Source organism: Ricinus communis, chromosome 9 (genome assembly GCF_019578655.1).
Source record: "Ricinus communis isolate WT05 ecotype wild-type chromosome 9, ASM1957865v1, whole genome shotgun sequence".
Classification (NCBI taxonomy): Eukaryota; Viridiplantae; Streptophyta; class Magnoliopsida; order Malpighiales; family Euphorbiaceae; genus Ricinus; species Ricinus communis.
Genome location: NC_063264.1, coordinates 19,220,757 through 19,241,829, shown reverse-complemented (window position 1 = coordinate 19,241,829; position 21,073 = coordinate 19,220,757). Strand labels below are relative to the sequence as shown.

General features: G+C 38.4%; 1 protein-coding gene and 1 pseudogene across 1 annotated transcript; both read right to left on the bottom strand.

The window, feature by feature from the left end:
• Positions 1 to 4,958: 4,958 nt before the first annotated feature.
• LOC107261333 lies at positions 4,959 to 5,626 on the bottom strand (annotated as a pseudogene).
• Positions 5,627 to 16,036: 10,410 nt separating this feature from the next.
• Positions 16,037 to 18,221, bottom strand: LOC125371205. Its single transcript, XM_048379743.1, has 2 exons — positions 17,978 to 18,221; positions 16,037 to 16,398 (listed from the first exon to the last, which is right to left on the bottom strand). The coding sequence occupies exons 1-2, from the start codon at positions 18,219 to 18,221 to the stop codon at positions 16,037 to 16,039; spliced, it is 606 nt and encodes a 201-aa protein (XP_048235700.1).
• Positions 18,222 to 21,073: the final 2,852 nt, after the last annotated feature.

Here is a 21,073-nt window from a genome sequence, read left to right as displayed (position 1 = left end):
CATGTCATGCACTTGGATTGTATTGCCTTTGTTCTCTTAGTTGAGCATTCCATGCGGGGTATCCATAACATTTTACACTGAGGACAGTGTGTTCTTCAAGTGTGGGGTGCTTATGGGTAAACCCTAATCTCTCATATGGATTTTTAATTGCTATGGCTAGGTGTTGTGTATTTTTAGGAGATGTTAGGACATTGTGTTTTTATGCACTTGAGTATGCTAATTTTGAGCTGATTGATGACTTGATTTATAGAATTGTAGTTACTTTTCTTTGTTGTTCATTGTCCTTGGAAAACCATTTATGGTGTTTTACACATCAACCCTGCCGGGTTAAACCGGTGTTATTTAATTGTTTTCAATTGTCGAATTTTAACTTAGAACGTTGATAATATCATATGCATGTGTTTCTTAAATAATGATTCGATTAATGATGTTGCGAACCAACTGCACCTAATACCACACCTGAAAGTGAGATTTTGAGCCAGTTGAGCATTCATTTTGCTTATGCTCTTTATATTTCTTGTTTGAGTGTGCATTGTACTTAACTTTGCTTCTAGAACTTGCTTTGTAATGCGTGTTGAAGTTACATGAATATTGTGAATACCATGAGATGATTTGGGCGATTTAGGATTCCCCACATTTGACCAAAAGCCTACCACCTTATGTTTCCATTAGTTAGCCAATTTTTGAGCCTTCTTAACCTTTTCTTCATAATCTACACCTATACACTTCAATTATACCATTCTTTACATTTATCTTTCCTTTACCCTTATGCTGGAATTTCTTTCTGTGATATGTTCGACTTTATGTGGGATTAAAATGCTAGTTGCTATGTTGGTAAATTCACTAAATCTTTTTGATATTTTAAAAATGCTCCCCTTGATCCAATTTGTATTTGTTATTCTTTATGTTTATTCGAGTTGTATGCGGCGGTCGCTAATAAGCTGCTAGTTCATTTCTTTAAAAAAAAAAAAAAAGAAAAAAGAAGAAGAAGAAAAAAAAAATATAATAAACAAATTTCTTTAATTATTTATCTTTTTATTGGATTTAGAGCATTTGCGAGCGTTATTCTATGAAGTAGGGATTTTAGTGAATGATTCTTTTCGTGATCTTAGGCATTTAATCCTTTGAGCATATAATATTGTTTATCGCACGAATTCCAGCATTTTCAAACTTCTGTCCAAATCTCCGTACCTTTACCCTAGCCCCATTACAACCTTGGTAAAGACCCTTTGATTTTGGTATTTACTTATTCCGCGATGGCGAAGATATGATTTATAAGCAAGCTTATGGTGAGCGGGTCTTGTGCATTTGCTTTGAGGGATTTGTTATTTACCTAATATACACTTTGAGCGACTTGAGTGATCCCTGTAAGGCATTGGTTCATGATGTTGGTGTTGAGTTGTCATTTAAGTTACTCATGCATTAATATTATTTCCATCCTTTGTTAATGATTTGTAATTTGATTTATGATTGAGTATCCTTTGAGATGTGTTGAATACTCTCTGTTGTGGACTAGGGGCATAAACTGAAAGGAATTGCTAACTGTAGTTTATGAGGTGAGTTGTTAATTGCTTGAGGACAAGCAATAGCTTAAGTGTGGGGTAATTTGATGAGCATAGTTTTATACATATTTGCTTGCATATTATTGCGTATTTTCTTAGCAATTATTGTGCTTTTATTCCCAGATCACCCGTGTTTTGTGTTCTTTTGCATTTCAGGAACATTTATAGGACCCTCATCGTTGTTTAAGCAATTATAGATCAATACGTGCGGAAACGGACGAGAATTCATCAAGATCGGACAAGAGCCCGCAATGCATACATTGAGCACGGCCTAGACTCTGGCCGTGCTCAACCATTGGCTTTGATTCTTGAAATTGGCACTTTGGGCACGGTTTTCGTAGCCACCACGGCCTCCAGCACGGCCCGTGGTGGCCAACACGGGGAGAAACACGGCCCGTGGTGGTTAACACGTGGAGGAACACGTGGTGAAACCCTACTGCGAGATCCATATTTCAAAGACGGCCTGGACTTCGTCACTGAGTTAAATATATAAGAAAAAATGAGTTTTTCTTAAGAAAAAGAGGAGGGAAAGAAGTGACATTAAGCCCTAGTGGCTGGTTCGGTTTCTGCACAATACTGAGTGCGAGAGAGAGTTGCAGTGAGTAAGAATCCCGAAATCGTAAGATTCCGAGTGCAAAACAGTAGTGGAGCAATTCAAGAGGCAGTTTGGGAGATTAATCAAAGTGTAGATCCGGATTTGGGTATTCATCCAATTCGAGGGAAAAGGGTGTACATGTTTTATTTTCATTATTCTTTCATTGTAATTGATTTCCTAGATTGTTTTAAACATGAACATGTTTAGCTAGACTGATTTAATCCATTGGGATTTCTTTACTATGTTGGCTTGATATTATATTGTTGGATTGTTTGAGTTGGTTTTGTATTCTTCTTGTTTTCGGTATGAATAAGATTATGCATTATTCATGAGACGCGTTGTGAATTGTGATGTTTAGATTGCTTTATGAGATTGAGAAATCCGTTTGGCAATTGGAACTTTGAATAATAAGAACCGGTTAATAATCGCTAGAGATAAGGATAATTAACTAGCCGGATTAAGAATTAACAAAGCTTAATAGAGGCGGATTAAAGCTTAATGCTAATTTAAGAATCAATCGTTAGGAAGAGATTCCAACTTTAGGTTATTAGGTTTAGGAATTCAGTTATCTCGAGAGAGAAACCGAATTCGGTTAAGAATTCATCCACGGGTAGCATAATTAGACTCACTGATCCTTTATCTTTTGTTCGGATGCCAACTAGTTTGGATTCCCTTTGGGTTTGTCTTCTTGTCTTGATTATTTCACTTATCAATTACTCCTGCATCTCCCTTAGAACTTAGCTCGTAGTTAATAGTTAGTTTAGAATTTATTCATCATCCATTTTAGGTTAATATAACAAAGAACAAAGGAGTAACTCTGGGCTTTCGCTTTCCCGAGGAATACGACCTTGATACTCGCCATTAGTGCTAGACTGCATCGATAGGTACACTGCCTTAGATTGTAGCTAACACGAGTAGCACACATCAGGAACCCTAATGGGTTTGACAAATTTAGATACTCATACTAATAAGCAACACAAAGTAAAGAATAGATTCAGAAAAGTAAATTGAAGGCATGTACACCCTTCTTCTTCAAGTTGGATGAAAAACCCTAAATTCCCAATTCAGAATGATAAACCCTAATTTGCCTCTTGAATGCTCCCAAATCTTATCTTGATCTTCAATTTGATGTTAAAACAATTGTAATCCTTCTTTCAATAGATGAAATGATCTTCTAAGGTCGAGTATTTAAGTTTGGAAGAAGATGGCTTAAGCTTGTATATGTGAAATCAAGTTAGAAAATCAAACCCTAATTCAACAAATCATTTTTACCTATATAATTCTTTCAACACAGCCGTGGTCAAGCCCGTGCTGATCAGCAAGGGCGGAGTCCAGGCCGTGCTAGACCTCCGCGTTCCGCAACTCGCGACTTCTTCCAGGCTGTGCCCTAACCGGTGCTGAGCCACCACGGGCCGTGGTGGCTTCGGAAACCGTGCCAAAATGGCACTCTTGAAGGGCAACTATTTGATGGTTTAGCACGGCCGAGTCTAGGCCGTTCTCAACCTTGGAATGCTAGTCCTTGCTCAATTTGATGGATTATGGTTTGTAATTGCGCGTATTTCCCTCGATTACTTATAATGTCCCTCGATAATGACCTGAAACATGAAAGGAACCAAAACACAGGTGATTCTGGCATAAAACAAGATAACTATGCACAAAAATATAAATAATTGGGCATGTAAATATGTACAAAATGATGCATATCAAATCACCCCACACTTAAGCTTTTGCTTGTCCTCAAGCAATCAATAACTCAATATATGTGACAAGGCTGTCACGTGCCTATAAAAAATAACCTAACTAGACCTTCTAACTATGTAGTCGGGCAAGCAAGGGTCGAATCCCTAGAGACTGAAGTAGTAAAAACTAGCTAATCTTGACTTTAATTAATGCTAAGTAAGTAACCAAATCAACGATTGAGGATGAATTAATTTATAATGCAAATAATAATAATGAGAATAAATTCAAGGATAAAAAACACCTAGAGTTAAGTATCCCTACTAGCACAATTTATGCAAAGATTAATTCCTACCCCAAACTAATTAAATAAATGTTCACAAGGAAAGGTAACCCTATAAAATACCAGAGATCTCTCTCGAGTATCAATGGCTTCCCTAATAGCAATCAAAACCTACTCCCGTAGAATCATGCAAATTAAAGACATTAAACTCAATACCCTGACTTCCTAACAATCCATTCTACCTACTCCCGTGAAGAATTTCATGTCCTTAATTGAAATATTCAAATCCGTCAAAACCGTACTCCCATTGTGATAAAGATAATGGAATTATAACAATACTAATTATCCCTAATCTAGTATTGGAATATGCACAATCAATTAAGCAAGAGCAATTAAATAATTAATTTGGGGAATTAAAGGAACAAATCATGCATCAATCATGGCTAGGGTTCACTTAACCCTAGATTAGAGAACTACTCACTCATGATAATTAAATGAACAAAATAAATTATAAAAGAAAGCATAATTAATAACAACTTAAAAAGGAAAAGGAAAATACTTGGATTGATAAATGAATGATGAGGTCTTTGATAAATCTTCAAAGCATAAAGAAAAGTAACATAATAGAGAAAGAAAACATAGCTTAAAACTAAGGAGAAAAGGAGAAGGGGCTCCCTCTTTCAGGTTCTTTTCACAATCTATTTATATCATAGGATATCCAGGAGTTTGGCTAGGTTTTCACCCTAAAAATTTGAAAATAAAAATAAAAATTAGGAATGAGTTTGGGGTGCCTCCCAAAAGTGCTTGTTTATAAGGTCATAAGCTCTGCCTCCTTTGCGATTCATTCTGGTGAAAGGTCGGAAAGTGTGATGTCCACACTCTCGTTAATGAGGTCACCGACTCTGTAATGTTTCACTCTTTGACCATTCACCTTGAAAGTACCATTTTGTCTGTTCCAAAGCTTTATTGAACCATAAGGGAAAACCTTACTAACTCGGAATGGTCTTGACCATCGAGAGCAAAGTTTTCCAGCAAAGAGTTTCAATCTAGAGTTAAAAAGGAGAACTAAGTCGCCTTCCTTAAACTCTCTTCTCAAAATCCCTTAGTCATGCCATCTTTTAGTCTTCTCCTTGTACAACCTTGAACTTTCATAAGCATCAAGTCGAATCTCTTCTAGCTCATTAAGTTGCAGGAGTCTTTTCTCACCTACCATTTGAGAGTCGAAATTTAGGCTCTTGATAGCCCAAAATGCACGATGCTCTAATTTAACAAGAAGATGACATGCTTTCCCATAGACTGGTCGATATGGAGTGGTGCCAATAGGGGTCTTAAATGCTATCCTATAGCCCATAGTACATCATTGAGTTTCACGGACCAATCTTTCCTTAAATTTGCAATCGTCTTCTCTAAGATGGTTTTGATCTCTCGGTTAGAAATCTCTACTTGACCACTACTTTGTGGGTGATATAAAAGCTCCATTCGATGATGTACTCCATACTTTTTAAGCATCGCCTCAAATCGATTCTCCAAGAAATGCTTGCCTCCATCACTAATCAACACTCGTGGTACACCAAATTGAGGAAAATATTCTTTTTAAAGAATTTGCTTACCACGCGAGCATCATTGGTTGGAGTTGTTATGGCTTCAACCCACTTTAAGACATAATCCATAGCGACCAAGATATACCTATTCCCATAAGAAGAAGGGAACAATCCCATGAAATCTATTCTCCACACATCGAACAATTCCACCTTGAGGTTGTTATTAAGACTTAACATGTTAATGAACATCCTTGAAAAGACTTGGCCAATAAAAACCACACTGAAGAATCTTTGCTGCAGTCTTACTAGTGCCAGCATGTCCTCCACATGGCAAATCGTGACAATGTGAAATGATGAATGGCACCTCACTTTCTGGAATACACCTTCTAATCATCCCATCAGCATAAGATTTGTAAAGAAAAGGGTCGTCCCAAAAATGTCTCCTCACCTCTTTAAAGAATTTCTTCTTTTGTTGTGATGAATATCCATGAGGAATAGTACCACTGGCCAAGTAGTTTGCTATATCAGCATACCATGGGATCTCCTTAATAGCTAGAGCTAAAAGTTGCTCATCCGTAAATGAATCATCGATGGGGGAATCCTTATCACCTTCGCCATCAAGGACAAGTCGGGAGAGATGATCAGCAACAACATTTTCGGCTCCTTTCTTGTCCTTAATTTCCAAGTCAAATTCTTATAACAACAAAATCCACCGAATCAAGCGAGGTTTAGTATCTTTCTTACTCATCAAATACTTCAATACTGCGTGATCCGTGTGAACTATCACCTTCGATCCAACCAGATAGGACCAAAACTTCTCCATTGCATACACTAGTACCAACAATTCCTTCTCGGTTGTGGCATAGTTCATCTGGGTCGAATCAATAGTTTTGCTCGTGTAGTAGATGGCATGGAGCTATCCATCTTTCCTCTGGTCCAATACTGCCCCAACTGCATAGTCACTGGCATCGCATATGATTTCAAATGGAAGATTCCAGTCCGGCGATTGCATGACTGGGGCAGATATAAGAGCTTGCTTTAACCTGTCAAAAGCCTCAATACAAACATCAATAAAAACAAAGGGAACATCCTTGCCTAAGAGCTTAGTTAGAGGTCGAGCAATTTTTGAAAAGTCCTTGATAAAACGGCGATAAAATCCCGCATGACCAAGGAAACTCCTTACTCCTTTTACAGAATTAGGCGGTGGTAAACGCTCAATGACCTCTATCTTAGCCCTGTCAACTTTGATGCCCCTATGAGAAACAACATGACCCAAAACGACACCTTGTTGTACCATAAAATGGCATTTTTCCCAATTGAGAATTAAGTTGACTTCTTTAAATCTATGGAGCACCCCTTCCAAATTATTAAGGCAAACATCAAAAGATGTTCCATAGACTGAGAAGTCATCCATAAAACTTCCATAGAATTCTAAATAAGACCTGAGAACATTGCCATCATGCATCATTAAAAAGTGGCAGGAGCATTACATAATCCAAATGGCATTCTTCGATAAGCGAAGGTGCTATAAGGGCAGGTAAAAGTAGTCTTTTCCTGATCAACAGGATCAATAATAATTTGGAAAAACCCTGAGTATCCATCTAACCAACAGAAGAAAGGAATGCTTTGCCAATCTTTCTAACGTTTGATCAATAAACGAGAGAGGAAAGTGGTCTTTTCAGGTGGCTTTATTTAATTTCCTATAATCAATGCAAATTCGCCACCCTATCACAGTTCTAGTGAGGATTTGTTCACCCTTATCATTCTTAACAATGGTCATACCTCCCTTCTTTGGAACCACTTGTACAGGACTAACCCACTTACTATGTGAGATAGGGTAGATTATCCCTGCATCAAGCAATTTAAGAACCTTCTTTTTGACTACTTCCATCATATTTGGATTAAGCCTTCTTTGAGATTCTATAAAAGAGGTATGGTCATCCTCAAGATTGATCTTATGCATGCAGAAAGATGGGTTAATACCCTTAATATCATCAATAGTGTACCCAATGACATTCCTATATTTTCTCAAATTCACAAGCAATTGCTCAGTTTGCATGTCATTGAGTTCAACATTATAACAGGGTATGTCTTATTAGGACCCATAAACACATATTTCAGGTTAGAGGGAAGGGGTGTTAATTCTACCTCAGAAGGCGTAGTACTCTCTTTAGACTCCCTTAGTTTCAACACTTTCTTGATAGCCTCATCAGCTGCTAGCGCTTGTGTCTCCTCCAAGAGTCTCTTGTACTCCCTTGTTTCCCAATCCTCTTTATCTGCACTCCCCATTAAGATCGTCTGCAATGAATCATCGAGTTGTAAATTCGCGGCCTTAGCTTCCACTACTTCATCTAGAGCATCCACACTATAAATTGTTTCCTCCTTAGAAAGAGAAACCATAGAACTTGTGAGTGAATACTCCACCTTCTCATCACCCACTTCAAAGGGGATTCTCCCATTCTTCATGTCAATAGTGGCCCTAGCAGTGGCCAAGAAGGGTCTCCTTAGAATGATAGGGACTTGCGTATCTTCTTCCATCTCTATAACCATAAAATCACAAGGGATGAAGAATTTCCCAACTCTAAGTGGAACATCCTCAAGAATACCCAAAGGAAATTTCACTGATTTTTCTGCCAACTGTAGGGAAATGCGCGTGGGTTTTAGTTCACCCATCTGAAGTTTCTTGCAAATCGATAGGGGCATAAGACTGACACTTGCCCCTAGATCATATAAAGCCTATTTATTTCGATGTCACCTAGCTTGATTGGAATGGAATAGCTCATTGGATCTCTTAGCTTCTTTGGAAGCTTGTTTTGCAATATAGCACTGCATTCAGCTGTCAGTGAGACCGTTGCATTCTCTTCGATTTTCCTCTTGTTAGAGAGCATGTCCTTCAGAAATTTAGCATAGGAGCTCATCTCTGAGATTGCTTCCAGGAATGGGATGTTGATTTGAAACTTCTTTAGAATGTCTAGAAATTTCCCATATTTCTTTCCTAGCTTTGCCTGTGCCAATCGTTGTGGGAAAGGTACATGTGGCTGGTAAGGTTTAATGACAATGGGCTCCTTCTTCTCTTCAATTTTCTCTTTTTCTATCATCTTCTTAGCTTCAACCATCTCTTCCTCTACTACAACTGCTTTCTTTTGAACTACCTTCGGTGGAAGGTCTTCTAGCTCTCTACTATTCCTCAAAGTTACAGCATTAACTTGACCCTTAGGTGGTTGCTCGGTGTTACCAGGAAAATGACCCGAAACCTTTGAAGACTATCAATATGATTAACAGGACAATCATTGACTCCCCCTGAAAAGGAATCCTTAGAGATGAACTGAATAAACTGAGGTTTCAGTTTGAAGTGTGTTGCAGTAACTGCAGGTCTAAGAATGCTGGACATCGCACCGGTAGTTGTATCCGGTACACCATATTCCCAAAGAGGTTTAGCAGTCGGTGGTTCAGCCATTGTTTCTTATTGTTTGTTCTTATTCCTTCTCCTTTTACTTCCTTGCTTACGTACAGTAGCCTCGATTTCAAGATCAATAGGGATTAAATCTTTTGAACCTGTTCGTCGAGTTTGCATGCAATAAGAAAGAAAACTATAAACAAAAGATCAGAAGCACAAGGAATAATAGCCGAAGCACTATTAAACCTAAAGCTTAGCAAATATAAATCAAAATTAACTACTTTAATACCATCAGTCCCAGCAACGGCGCCAAAATCTGACAAGGCTATCACGTGCCTATAAAAAATAACCTAACTAGACCTTCTAACTATGTAGTCGGGCAAGCAAGGGTTGAATCCCTAGAGACTGAAGTAGTAAAAACTAGCTAATCTTGACTTTAATTAATGCTAAGTAACCAAATAAATGATTGAGGAAGAATTAATCTATAATGCAAATAATAATAATGAGAATAAATTCAAGGATAAAAAGCACCTAGAGTTAAGTATCCCCACTAGCATAATTTATGCAAAGATAAATTCCTACCCCAAACTAAATAAATATATGTTCACACAAGGAAAGGTAACCCTATAAAATACCATAGATCTCTCCCGAGTATCAATGGCTTCCCTAATAGCAATCAAAACCTACTCCCATGGAATCATGCAAATTAAAGACATTAAACTCAATACCCTGACTTCCTAACAATCCATTCTACCTACTCCCGTGGAGAATTTCATGTCCTTAATTGAAATATTCAAATCCGTCAAAACCCAACTCCCATTGTGATAAAGACAATGGAATCATAATAATACTAATTATCCCTAATCTAGTATTGGAATATGCACAATCAATTAAGCAAGAGCAATTAAATAATTAATTTGGAAAATTAAAGGAACAAATCATACATCAATCATGGCTAGGGTTCACTTAACCCTAGATTAGAAAACTACTCACTTATGATAGTTAAATAAACAAAATAGATTATAAAAGAAAGGATAATTAATAACACCTTAAAAAGGAAAAGGAAAATACTTGGATTGATAAATGAATGATGAGTTTTTTGATAAATCTCAAAGCATAAACAAAAGTAACATAATAGAGAAAGAAAACATAGCCTAAAACTAAGGAGAAAAGGAGAAGGGGGCTCCCTCTTTTCAGGTTCTTTTCACAATCTATTTATATCATAGGATATCCAGGAGTTTGGCTAGGTTTTCACCCTAAAAATTTGACTAGACAGGTGTCCAAAATGCAGTTTTGCAGATCCAGCCACGGGCAGGCTACGGCGTGGCATTGTAGGCTGCGAGTAGGGGGCGAAGTGGACTGTTTCTTTGCTTTATTGTTGGCCTTGAAAGCCAAGTCGCGGAGTGGCCGCGGGGTAGCTTCCTTTGCTCGTTTCGTGATATAAGATCCTCCTAGGCATGAGTATCTCTTTGACATCGTGCTTGACCATGAACGACACTACAAACATCCTCGCCAATGCCTAGCAACTCGAGCCAATTCCTACAAAAATAAAACAAAACAAACCCGAGGAGAGAAATATCAAAAATAATGAATAATAGCTCTGAAAGATTAAATATACGAAGATAACATGAAGAACAATGTATATATATAGCATATAAAATGCATATATTATTGCGTTATCAACATGCACAAGCAACAATCACCCCTCAAAATCCATGCTAACGTTCACAACTCGACCTTATTCAACATATAAAGAATGAAACTCAAGTAACTAACAAGTTATACACCTTTAAGAAAGAACTATAATAATACCATCTCGAAGCACAATTTATGTAACAATTCAGCATTAAAGACTAAGACCCAATGCCTCATAAGAATCTCTCAAATCACTCACAATGTTTAAAGGTAAATAAGAAAATTCCCTCAACGCAGCTGCACACAACCTGTTTACTATGAGCTTGCTCATCAATGTCATCTTTGCTACCGTGAATAATTGAATACCAAAATTAAAGGGTCTTTTCAAGGGTTGAGATGTGGTTGAGGTAAAGGTAGGAATATTTGGATAGAAGTGTAAAGTATACTGATAAATCATGCACTTATTTGAAGGAACTGAGTGCCAAGACAACAAAAATACTCACTAAGCCTTATTTGAAGTAAAAGATGCTCACAAGAATTAAATTTAGAAGAGTTAAGAGCTAAGAAGTAAGTAAGATTTTTTTTTACATTCTATGTATATATATTACAGCAGCTTATATAGGGACTGCATGATTAGTGATATAAACCATAAGAATAATTATCCAATTTGGATTGAAGGGAGCATTATAGAACGACTAAAAAAAGACTAAGTGAATTTAGAACAACGTTAGGCACTATAATTCCATAAATGAAGAAACATAACACATAATTACTCAGTATACATGGTGAAAGGAAAGATAGATGTATAGAATGGTGTATGTGTAGTGATTAGGTATAAATTATGAAGAAAAGGTTAAGGCTCAAACTGGCTGACTAATGAAAAAAGAGGGTAGGTTTTTGGCAAGATGTGGTGAAATCCTAAGTTGCCAAATCATCTAATGGTATTCAAAAATTCATGTAACCTCAACAAACATTACAACGCAAGTTCTAGAAATGAAAGTAAGTACAGCGCACACTTAAGCAAGAAAAATCATGAGCATAATGTACAATGAATGCTCGATTTTAGGTTCAAAAACTCACATTTGAGGTGGCTAAAATTTGCAATTGGTTCCCAGACTTATCAATTGAATCATCACATAGATTGAATACGAGATTGGCATAATCAAAGTTCACAGTCAAAGGTTGTAAATTTACAAGGAAATCAAGTAACACCGGTTTAACCCGGCCAAATTGACATATTGAATACAGTGAAATTGCTTTCAAGAACAAAAGATAGAGAGGGACAATTAATTGAATTAAGTTATTAATTATGAAAGAATAAACTAAACTTAAATGTCATGAAAAACCTAGGTCTTGACATCCTAAGAATAGTCCATTATTATTGCCTTAAACAATTGAGGGATATAGCCACAGATACCTACCCCACACTTAAGTATAACACTATCCATAGTGTTAGAAAAGTTAAAACTGCGTATAGCACATAACTAGCACATCATAAACATTAAAGATCATACTAAATGTACATATCAAGATGGCAAAGCAAAGTGTTCTACTAAAATAACATAACATGAAAGGAAAAATGACAGAAAATAACATAAAATTGAAAATGCTAAAGGAAATGAAAATAAAGTAAAACAAAATAAAGAAGGAAAATAAAAAGGAAAAGGAAAAGCAAAATAGCATAAATTTTTGTTTCACTGCTGGTAGTTTGTCAAAGGCGCATCCTCACTGGCCGGATCGGCTGGAGGATGAGGAGTAGGGGAAGTCGCTGAAGGAGGGGGCCGTAGTGGTGGCACAAGGTCCATGAAGCATCCTGCTAGATCGAACTCCATATCATTGATGAACCGCTGATTCTGTGCTCCGGTCTCCGCCATCTTTTTAATCTGCTCCGCCATTAGGTCTGTCTGGGTGGCCTACCTCTCCAAACCATGCATAAGCTACTGGAGCATATCGTTTAAACCCTAAATGATATGTAACCTCCAAGAATAAGCTTGAGAACCCCTTTGATTATTATGGACCCCCACAACATTAACTTGAAAACCCCAATAACAATTCAATCTTAACCCCTAAGAAGGCTAGAATTCAGATTGCTTAGAAAGATAATCAAAGATCTAGAATAAAGAAAACTTGTTTTCTAAATTCCAGATTTGAAACACTCCACAAGAAGGTGATCAGCCTACTTGAATGTTCCTTTAGCATGTATTCAACTTAAGAACACAAAGACAAAAGCAAACAGCCCTTTGGTTGTAATTTATCAAAATCCCCAATGAAATTCATTCTTGGCCTTTATATAGTCTTTACAAGACCTAAAAAAACTCATACCCTAAAACAAACAAACTCAACTTATGGGCTTTAACATAAACAAGTTTGGATAGCCCATTATCAAAGTAATAAAACTAATGGACTTCTAAATTGACATGTTTAAACAACCCATTATGATAAAAATACAAACATTTAATTCCACTCAATTAAGAAGGCTAAAAACTAAAAACAAACTTTAAGTAGGCCCATTTTGAAGTTGAACTTGAATTAAGTTGTAAATAACTTTATTTGATCTTGTCTCCAAGCCTTGGATTCCTTGCAACCCATTACAAGCCAAATTCACCAAATCTTGTAGATGACTAATTAATGCTTGTTGAATCTTCTTGGCTTGTGATCTTATTATAGGTCCTTGAGGCAGAATAATTGGATTGACAATCTCCTCAATTTTATCCTTGCTTCCTTGGTCATGGTCATCCTTTTAGTGCGTAGGCTATTCCATAACACTGAAACTGTGCCCTAGTCTCCTCTTGAAACTGCCCAAACTCCTTTCTCTGCTGCGCAAACTTAGTATAGTGCTGCTGCTGTAAATCGTAGACTCGATCTAGTCGGTCAGCTAAAGCATTAATCTAAGCACTCGATGTCCCTGCAGAATAAGAAGATGAGGCTCCAGATGTAGGCATAAACACTCTGGCTGGGTTAGGAATCCTAACATCTAGAATCTCAGCCGTCGGGTCTTGGGCTCCTCTAACTGCTCCCTCTCTAGCCTCCCTGACTATTGTGTTGACAAACCTGTACTCTATGCCATGTGGGTGTCGAGTAGCCGTGATCATCTGCATGTTGATCATCTGTCTAATCCCTAGTGGTATCATATCACCAATCTGTGAAAGCTCTGACAAACAGTTGTATAATACATCCAGTCTCTTGGCTAACCTAGTAACATACGGGCCAAAACAGCAGTACATCTTCTTCTAGGCGTCTACTATAAATGAATGGATTTGACGAGCCAACAGATATCCCAAGTCAAGCTTCTTACGATGTTGTATAGCCCAGAGGATGAAGACATCGGTTTGTGTTACTGCTCCAAAACTATCTCCCCTGCCTGTAATCGTGTAAGCTAATAAAGTATGGAGATAGCGGAAATGATCTGGAAGGCTAGACGCCTTAGACCTGGTGGGGTAGTATGATTCCGACCTGAGTACCAATGAATCCCACATGGTTTCGTACAAGATTGGGTTGACGTAGATGCATCCTTGATACTCCTCACCTGAGGTCTCCTGCTCAGTCCATAATCCCAAATGCATGCCGAATTATGGAAATGACATTGAGAACTCCCTTCCCCGAAGTCTGAAGTAAACTGCATCAGGCTAATGCTAATTTATGATCTGTTGCTGCAGAAAGAAGGTGCTGAGGAATTCAATTGTAAGCTCGCGGTAGGTTGGATCAATGATGTCGAAGAATCATCCGTATGGCAGAGTTTCAAACAGGGCACACACATCCTGAGCCAATCCCACTCTTTCCAGGGATACGAAGTCGATGCAACGTCCAGCCATCACTTGCTTCCATCTCATTATTTGGAAGCGGCTCTCGTTATCTGCATTCTGAAATGTCCATAAGGGATGACAACCAGGTGGGGGTGGATTTGCAGCTGGTGCTCTTCGTACTCGGACTAGTTGTTGTTGCGGTGGAGCTGTTGGTGCTGATAAAGGTGAAGTTGAGGAAGATGTTCCTTCACCATGCGGGCGCTTGCTGGTAGTGGCGCATTGCGGTTGCTTTCAACATGATTGATCGCGGTCTCTCATATTGCCTAATGCAATGAATCATTAATATTCGAACAAGAAATCAAGTTAACATAAATTATATCGAGAATTAAACAACATAACGACTATAATTCGACTAACAGAAAACTTTAGACTTAACACTAAGACTAAAGCCTCAATCTCCTGCAAAAAACTAATTCATTATTACATTCCAGCCTACTTTATCGCGCACCAAATAAGGAAAATTTATGCTAACAATTGTTCATAATAAAATGCCAGAAATAAACTTTGTTGCTGCCAAACCCCACACTTATGATTTCATTATTCGAATTCACATAAACATAGCAATTAGTTTTAACTAAATCTAATCGAAGTCAAATTTAAGTAGTGTAACAAAGCAAACTACCAAAACATATCAAAATGTCCTAAATAAAAAAAAAATAATGCGTAAAAGAAAAATCAATTTTAATTAAATAAAAGCAAAAGGCAAAGAGACTTACTTGAAGTTGCCGTGACAGGTAAGAAAAATCAAAGACTAGGAAGAAAACAACACCTTGGAGCTTAGAGAGGAAAAGATAGGAAAATTTTGAAAAGGCCTGCTTTTATAGTCACGGGGTCAGCACGGGCGAGGGTAAGGCCATGCTGGTCAGCACGGCCAGGACTCGGCCCGTGCTGAACCCTAAAGCCTCATTCTGGTTCCCATCTGTCACGGGTGAGGGCATGGCCGTGCTGGTCAACACGCCCTAGTGTTGCTGCCTGTGGTGCCTTCAGAAGTCGTGGTGGACGGTTGAATTTACCTTGTGCTTTACGTGCATCTCATCACTGTCAGGGACGCAGGGTGCAGGACCAAAGACGGCTGGTGAGGCAGCCTATGGTGGCCTCGGAAGCCGTGGTGGATGGCCGTTTTCCCAAATTCTATATGTGCATTTTCATCATGGGCATGACTCGTACGTCGATCAAGACGGCTGAACAGGTCTGACCGTGATGCCCACGGAAACGGTGGTGGACAGGTGAAGTCCGGGCTTTCCTTCGCCATCTCGAGTCGCCTTTAACAAATATACGCACACATTTAGGCTGTAAATCAAGTAAATAAATCAAACGGGGAAGTCCCTCTTCACCAATTACCAAAAGTCCGAATTAAATTACTCAAACCCTAAGTTCATACAATTGCGTTTAATATATAAAGTAAGTGTTCTAAAGATCATCAAGCATGCAAATGATTGATAACATAAAAGTAAACTGAAAAATATAAAACTAAAATGGGAATGCCTCCCAAGGGCGCTTCTTTTTGGTTCTTGAGTCATTTAGCTGTACTGGATATGGATCATCATTGCAGGTACAGAATCATGTTAACCTGCTGCTCAATCTCCAATGAGTTTCCGTGATACACCTTGAGCCTATGTCCATTGACCTTGAAATCACCCTTCTCGGGATGATGAAGCTTGATTGCGCCATATGCAAAAACTTCCTTAACCACAAATGGCCCCGACCATCGACTCTTGAGCTTCCCTGGAAACAACCGAAGACGTGAGTTATATTGCAATACTCTATCTCTACTCTGAAACTCCTTGGGATCTTTGAGCCTCTGATCATGCCACTTCTTTGTCTTAGCCTTGTAAATTGAGGAGTTTTTATACGCCTGTTGACGCCATTCATCCAATTCACTCAGTTGCCACTGTCTTTCCTTACCTGCAGAATCAACATCAAAATTGCAAGTCTTAAGGGCCTGATAGGCTAAATGTGTTAGCTACAATCTAAGGCAGTGTACCTATCGATGCAGTCTAGCACTAATGGCGAGTATCAAGGTCGTATTCCTCGGGAAAGTGAAAGCCCAGAGTTACTTCTTTGTTCTTTGTTATATTAACCTAAGATGAATGATGAATAATTTCTAAACTAACTAATAGCTACAAGCTAAGTTCTAAGGGAGATGCAGGAATGAATGAATAAATGAAAAAACTAAGACAAGAAGGCAAACCCAAAGGGAACCTAAACTAGTTGGTAATCAAATAAAAGATAAAGGATTGATGAATCCAATTATGCTACCCGTGGATGAATTCTTAACTGAATTCGGTTTCTCTCTCTCGATAATCGAATTCCTAACCTAATAACCTAAAGTTGGAATCTCTTCCTAACGATTGATTCTTAAATTAGCATTAAGCTTTAATCCGCCTCTATTAAGCTTTGTTAATTCTTAATCCGGCTAGTTAATTATCCTTATCTCTAAGTGATTATTAACCAGTTCTTGCTATTCAAAATTCCAATTGCCAAATGGACTTCTCAATCACATAAAGCAATCTAAACACCACAATTCACAACATCTCATGAATAATGCTATCTTATTAATACTGAAAGAAAGAAGAATACAAAACCAACTCAAACAATCCAACAATATAATACTAAGCCAACATAGTAAAGAAATCCCAATGGATTTAATCAGTCTAGCTAAACATGTTCATGTTTAAAACAATCTAGGAAATCAATTACAATGAAAAAATAATGAAAATAAAACATGTACACCCTTTTCTCTCGAATTGGATGAACAGCTCCAAATCTGGATCTACACTTTGATTAATCTCCCAAATTGCTTCTTGAGTTGCTCCACTACTGTTTTGCACTCGGAACCTCCCTACAACTCTCTCTCGCACTCAATACTGTGTAGAAACTGAACCAGCCACCAGGGCTCTATGTCACTCCTCCTCCTTCTTTTTTCTCTTTTTTCCTTATATATTTAATTCAGCACAGCCGTGGTCAAGGCCGTCTTGTGGGAATCGAGTCCGTCAAAAACTGGATCTCACTAATTAGGGTTTCACCACGGTCGTGTTACCCCCCGTGCTAGCCACCACGGGCCGTTCTGGAGGCCGTGTGGCTACGGAAACCGTGCTCAAACCATTGTTTTGAAGACCAAGTTTCGATGGTTGGTCACAGCTAGAGTTTAGGCCGTGATGGTCAGCACGGCCTTGACTCAGGTCGTGCTCAATGTGTGCAACGTGGGCTCTTGTCCGATCTTGATGAATTCTCGTCCGTTTCCGCACGTATTGATCTATAATTGCTTAAACACCGATGACGGTCCTATAAATGCTCCTGAAATGCAAAAGAAGACAAAACACAGGTGATCTGGGAATAAAAGCACAATAATTGCTAAGAACATATGCAATAATATGCAAGCAAATATGTAAAACTATGCACATCAGAGCCCAAAGAGCCCTATGTTCTAATTCGACAGGTAAATGACAAGACTTCCCATATACCAGCCTATAGGGCGTAAAACCTATGGAGGTCCTATATGCAGTTCTAAATGCCCATAATGCATTATCCAGTTTCGAAGCCCAATCCTTTCGACTTACACCCACAGTTCTCTCTAAGATGCGTTTGAAACCCCTATTAGTAACCTCAACTTGCCCACTGGTCTGTAGGTGATAGGGAGTAGAGAACCGATGCGTTACACCATAGCGCCTGAGTGCCTTCTCCAATTGAGTGTTGTAGAAATGTGTTCCCCTGTCACTAATTAGCATTCTAGGTGTAACTTAGTAAATAACCTTTTAGGGAACCTGCAAACAACTCTAGCATCGTCAATAGGTAAGGCCTATGCCTCAAGCCATTTGGAGAAATACTCAACAACCACGAGAATATACGTATTACCATTTGAAGAAGGGAAAGGTCCCATGAAGTCAATACCCCAAACATCGAATATCTCAACTGTCTGCATACTAGTTTGGGGCATTTCATCACATGCAGAGATATTACTTGTGCGCTAACAAGCATCGCAAACCTGAACAAATGTTCTAGCATCCTAGAAGATAGTTGGCCAATAAAAGCCTGCATCCAACACCTTCCTAGCAGTATGGTTCGTTGCTTGATGGCCTCCTGCGGGTCCTTCATGGTAGTGCCTCAAAATTTGGAGACTCTCTTCGCCATAAACACATCGGCGGATGACCTGGTCTGCATACACTCGATATAGGAAGGGATCTTCCCAAATGTAGTATTTCAAATCAGCAAACAATTTCTTCTTTTGCTGATAAGTCATACCTTTTGGTAAGATCCTAGCCATAAGGTAGTTAGCATAATCAGAAAACCAAGGAGAATCAGAATATACCTTCAATGAATACAAGTGCTCCTCTGAAAATCGATCATCTATCGTGCTCTCATCAAGTGCTTTGATGTGTGTAAAATACACACATCTAAATAGGATTTTTAAGATTGATTTTATGGACATTTGGATGTGAATTGGTCCCAACACTCACCCTATGCGTCTATTTATGTGCATTAGGTCCAAAAGAAGTCAAAGGATGATACAGGAAAGAATTGGAGCATAATTGGACGCCGAAGCTGCCAAAACAAGCTAAGTACGAGCATAAGGAAGCTGAACATGGCCGTGTTGGTTTCAACACTGTCCGTGTTCCCAACACGGGCACTAACACGGTCGTGTTGGGTGCATCAATATCAAAGAAAAAGTAGTTCTTAGGGAGCACGACCACAGAGAGTAACACGGCTAGGAACACCAAACTATGTCCCCAACACGGCTAGGAACACGGCCATGTTGGCGACGACAGGGGGAATTAATTAAAAGAACGAAGAGAGGAAGGAAAAGAGAAGAGCGGGGGAGAACGTCCCAAACCCTAATATTTCTCTCTCTAAGGGTTTTCTGAGCTGAAACCAAGGGAAAAGGAGACTTGGATCAAGGTTTCAATCGGATTCCCTTCAAAGATTGAAGATTGGGCGAGGCTGGTTGATTGGTTTTCAAATCGAGCAAGAGGAACAAGAATCGATTCAATTCGAGCAAGAGGAATTGGGGTTGTTTACTCTCATCCAAGGGTGTAATCGAGTTTTCTCTACCTTTACTCATTGTTGTAATTTAATTCTTGTGGGTTTTGATAATGAATATGTTTAGCTAGATTGATTAAATCTATTGGGATTTCTTTACTATGTTGGCTTAGTATTATATTGTTGGATTGTTTAGGTTAGTTTTGTATTCTTCTTGCTTTCAGTATTAATAAGATAATACATCATTCATGAGACGTTGTGAATTGTGTGTTTAGATTGCTTTGTGTGATTGAGAAGTCCATTTGGCAATTGGAATTTTGAATAGCAAGAACTGGTTAATAATCGCTTAGAGATAAGGATAATTAACTAGCCGGATTAAGAATTAACAAAGCTTAATAGAGGCGGATTAAAGCTTAATGCTAATTTAAGAATCAATCGTTAGGAAGAGAATCCAACTTTAGGTTATTAGGTTTAGGAATTCGGTTAAGAATTCATCCACGGGTAGCATAATTAGACTCACCAATCCTTTATCTTTTGTTTGATTGCCAACTAGTTTAGGTTCTCTTTGGGTTTGCTTTCCTATCTTGGTTATTTTATTTATCAATTACTCCTGCATCTCCCTTAGAACTTAGCTTGTAGCTATTAGTTAGTTTAGAAATTATTCATTCATTCATTTTAGGTTAATATAACAAAGAACAAAGGAGTAACTCTAGACTTTCACTTTCCCGAGGAATACGACCTTGATACTCGCCATTAGTGCTAAACTGCATCGATAGGTACACTGCCTTAGATTGTAGCTAACACAAGTAACACACATCATGCTTCCAAGCTCGGATTCTCTAGTCTGGATAGGTGATCCGCTGCCAAATTTTTTGCGCCCTTCTTGTCTCTAATCTCGATGTCGAACTCCTACAACAATAAAATCCATCTGATCAATCTGGGCTTAGCATCATGCTTATTAAACAAATACCTCAAAGCTGAATGGTCAGTAAAGACGTCTTTGATAAGACGAGGTATGATCTGAATTTGTCGAAGGCATGAACAACAGCCAACAACTCCTTTTCTGTAGTAGTGTAATGTTCCTAGGCTCTTGTTAAAGTCTTGCTAGCATAGTAAATGGGTTGGAACTTTTTATCAAACCTCTGTCCAAGTACAGCTCCAACTGCATAATCATTAGCATCGCACAATAGTTCAAAGGGCAGCCCCCAATCAGGCGAAGCCATGATAGGAGCTGTGGTCAAAAGTTTCTTTAATAACTCAAAAGAAGACAAACACGCATCACAAAAAATGAAAGGTGCATCCTTAACTAGTAATTGAGTAAGAGGCCTAGCAATTTCAGAGAAATTTCTAATAAATCTTCTGTAGAACTCAACATGGCCTAAAGAACTCCTAACAGCCCTAACAGAACTGGGGGGTGGTCGCTTAGATATTGTTTCTATTTTAGCTGTATCGAATTTCATCCCTCCATGTGAAATCTGATGCCCTAAACCAATTCCCTCTCTCACCATAAAATGACACTTTTCCTAATTTAGCACAAAGTTAGCCTCAATGCACCTAGCTAACATGCGTTCTAGATTTGCCAAACAGTGAGAAAATGAATTAC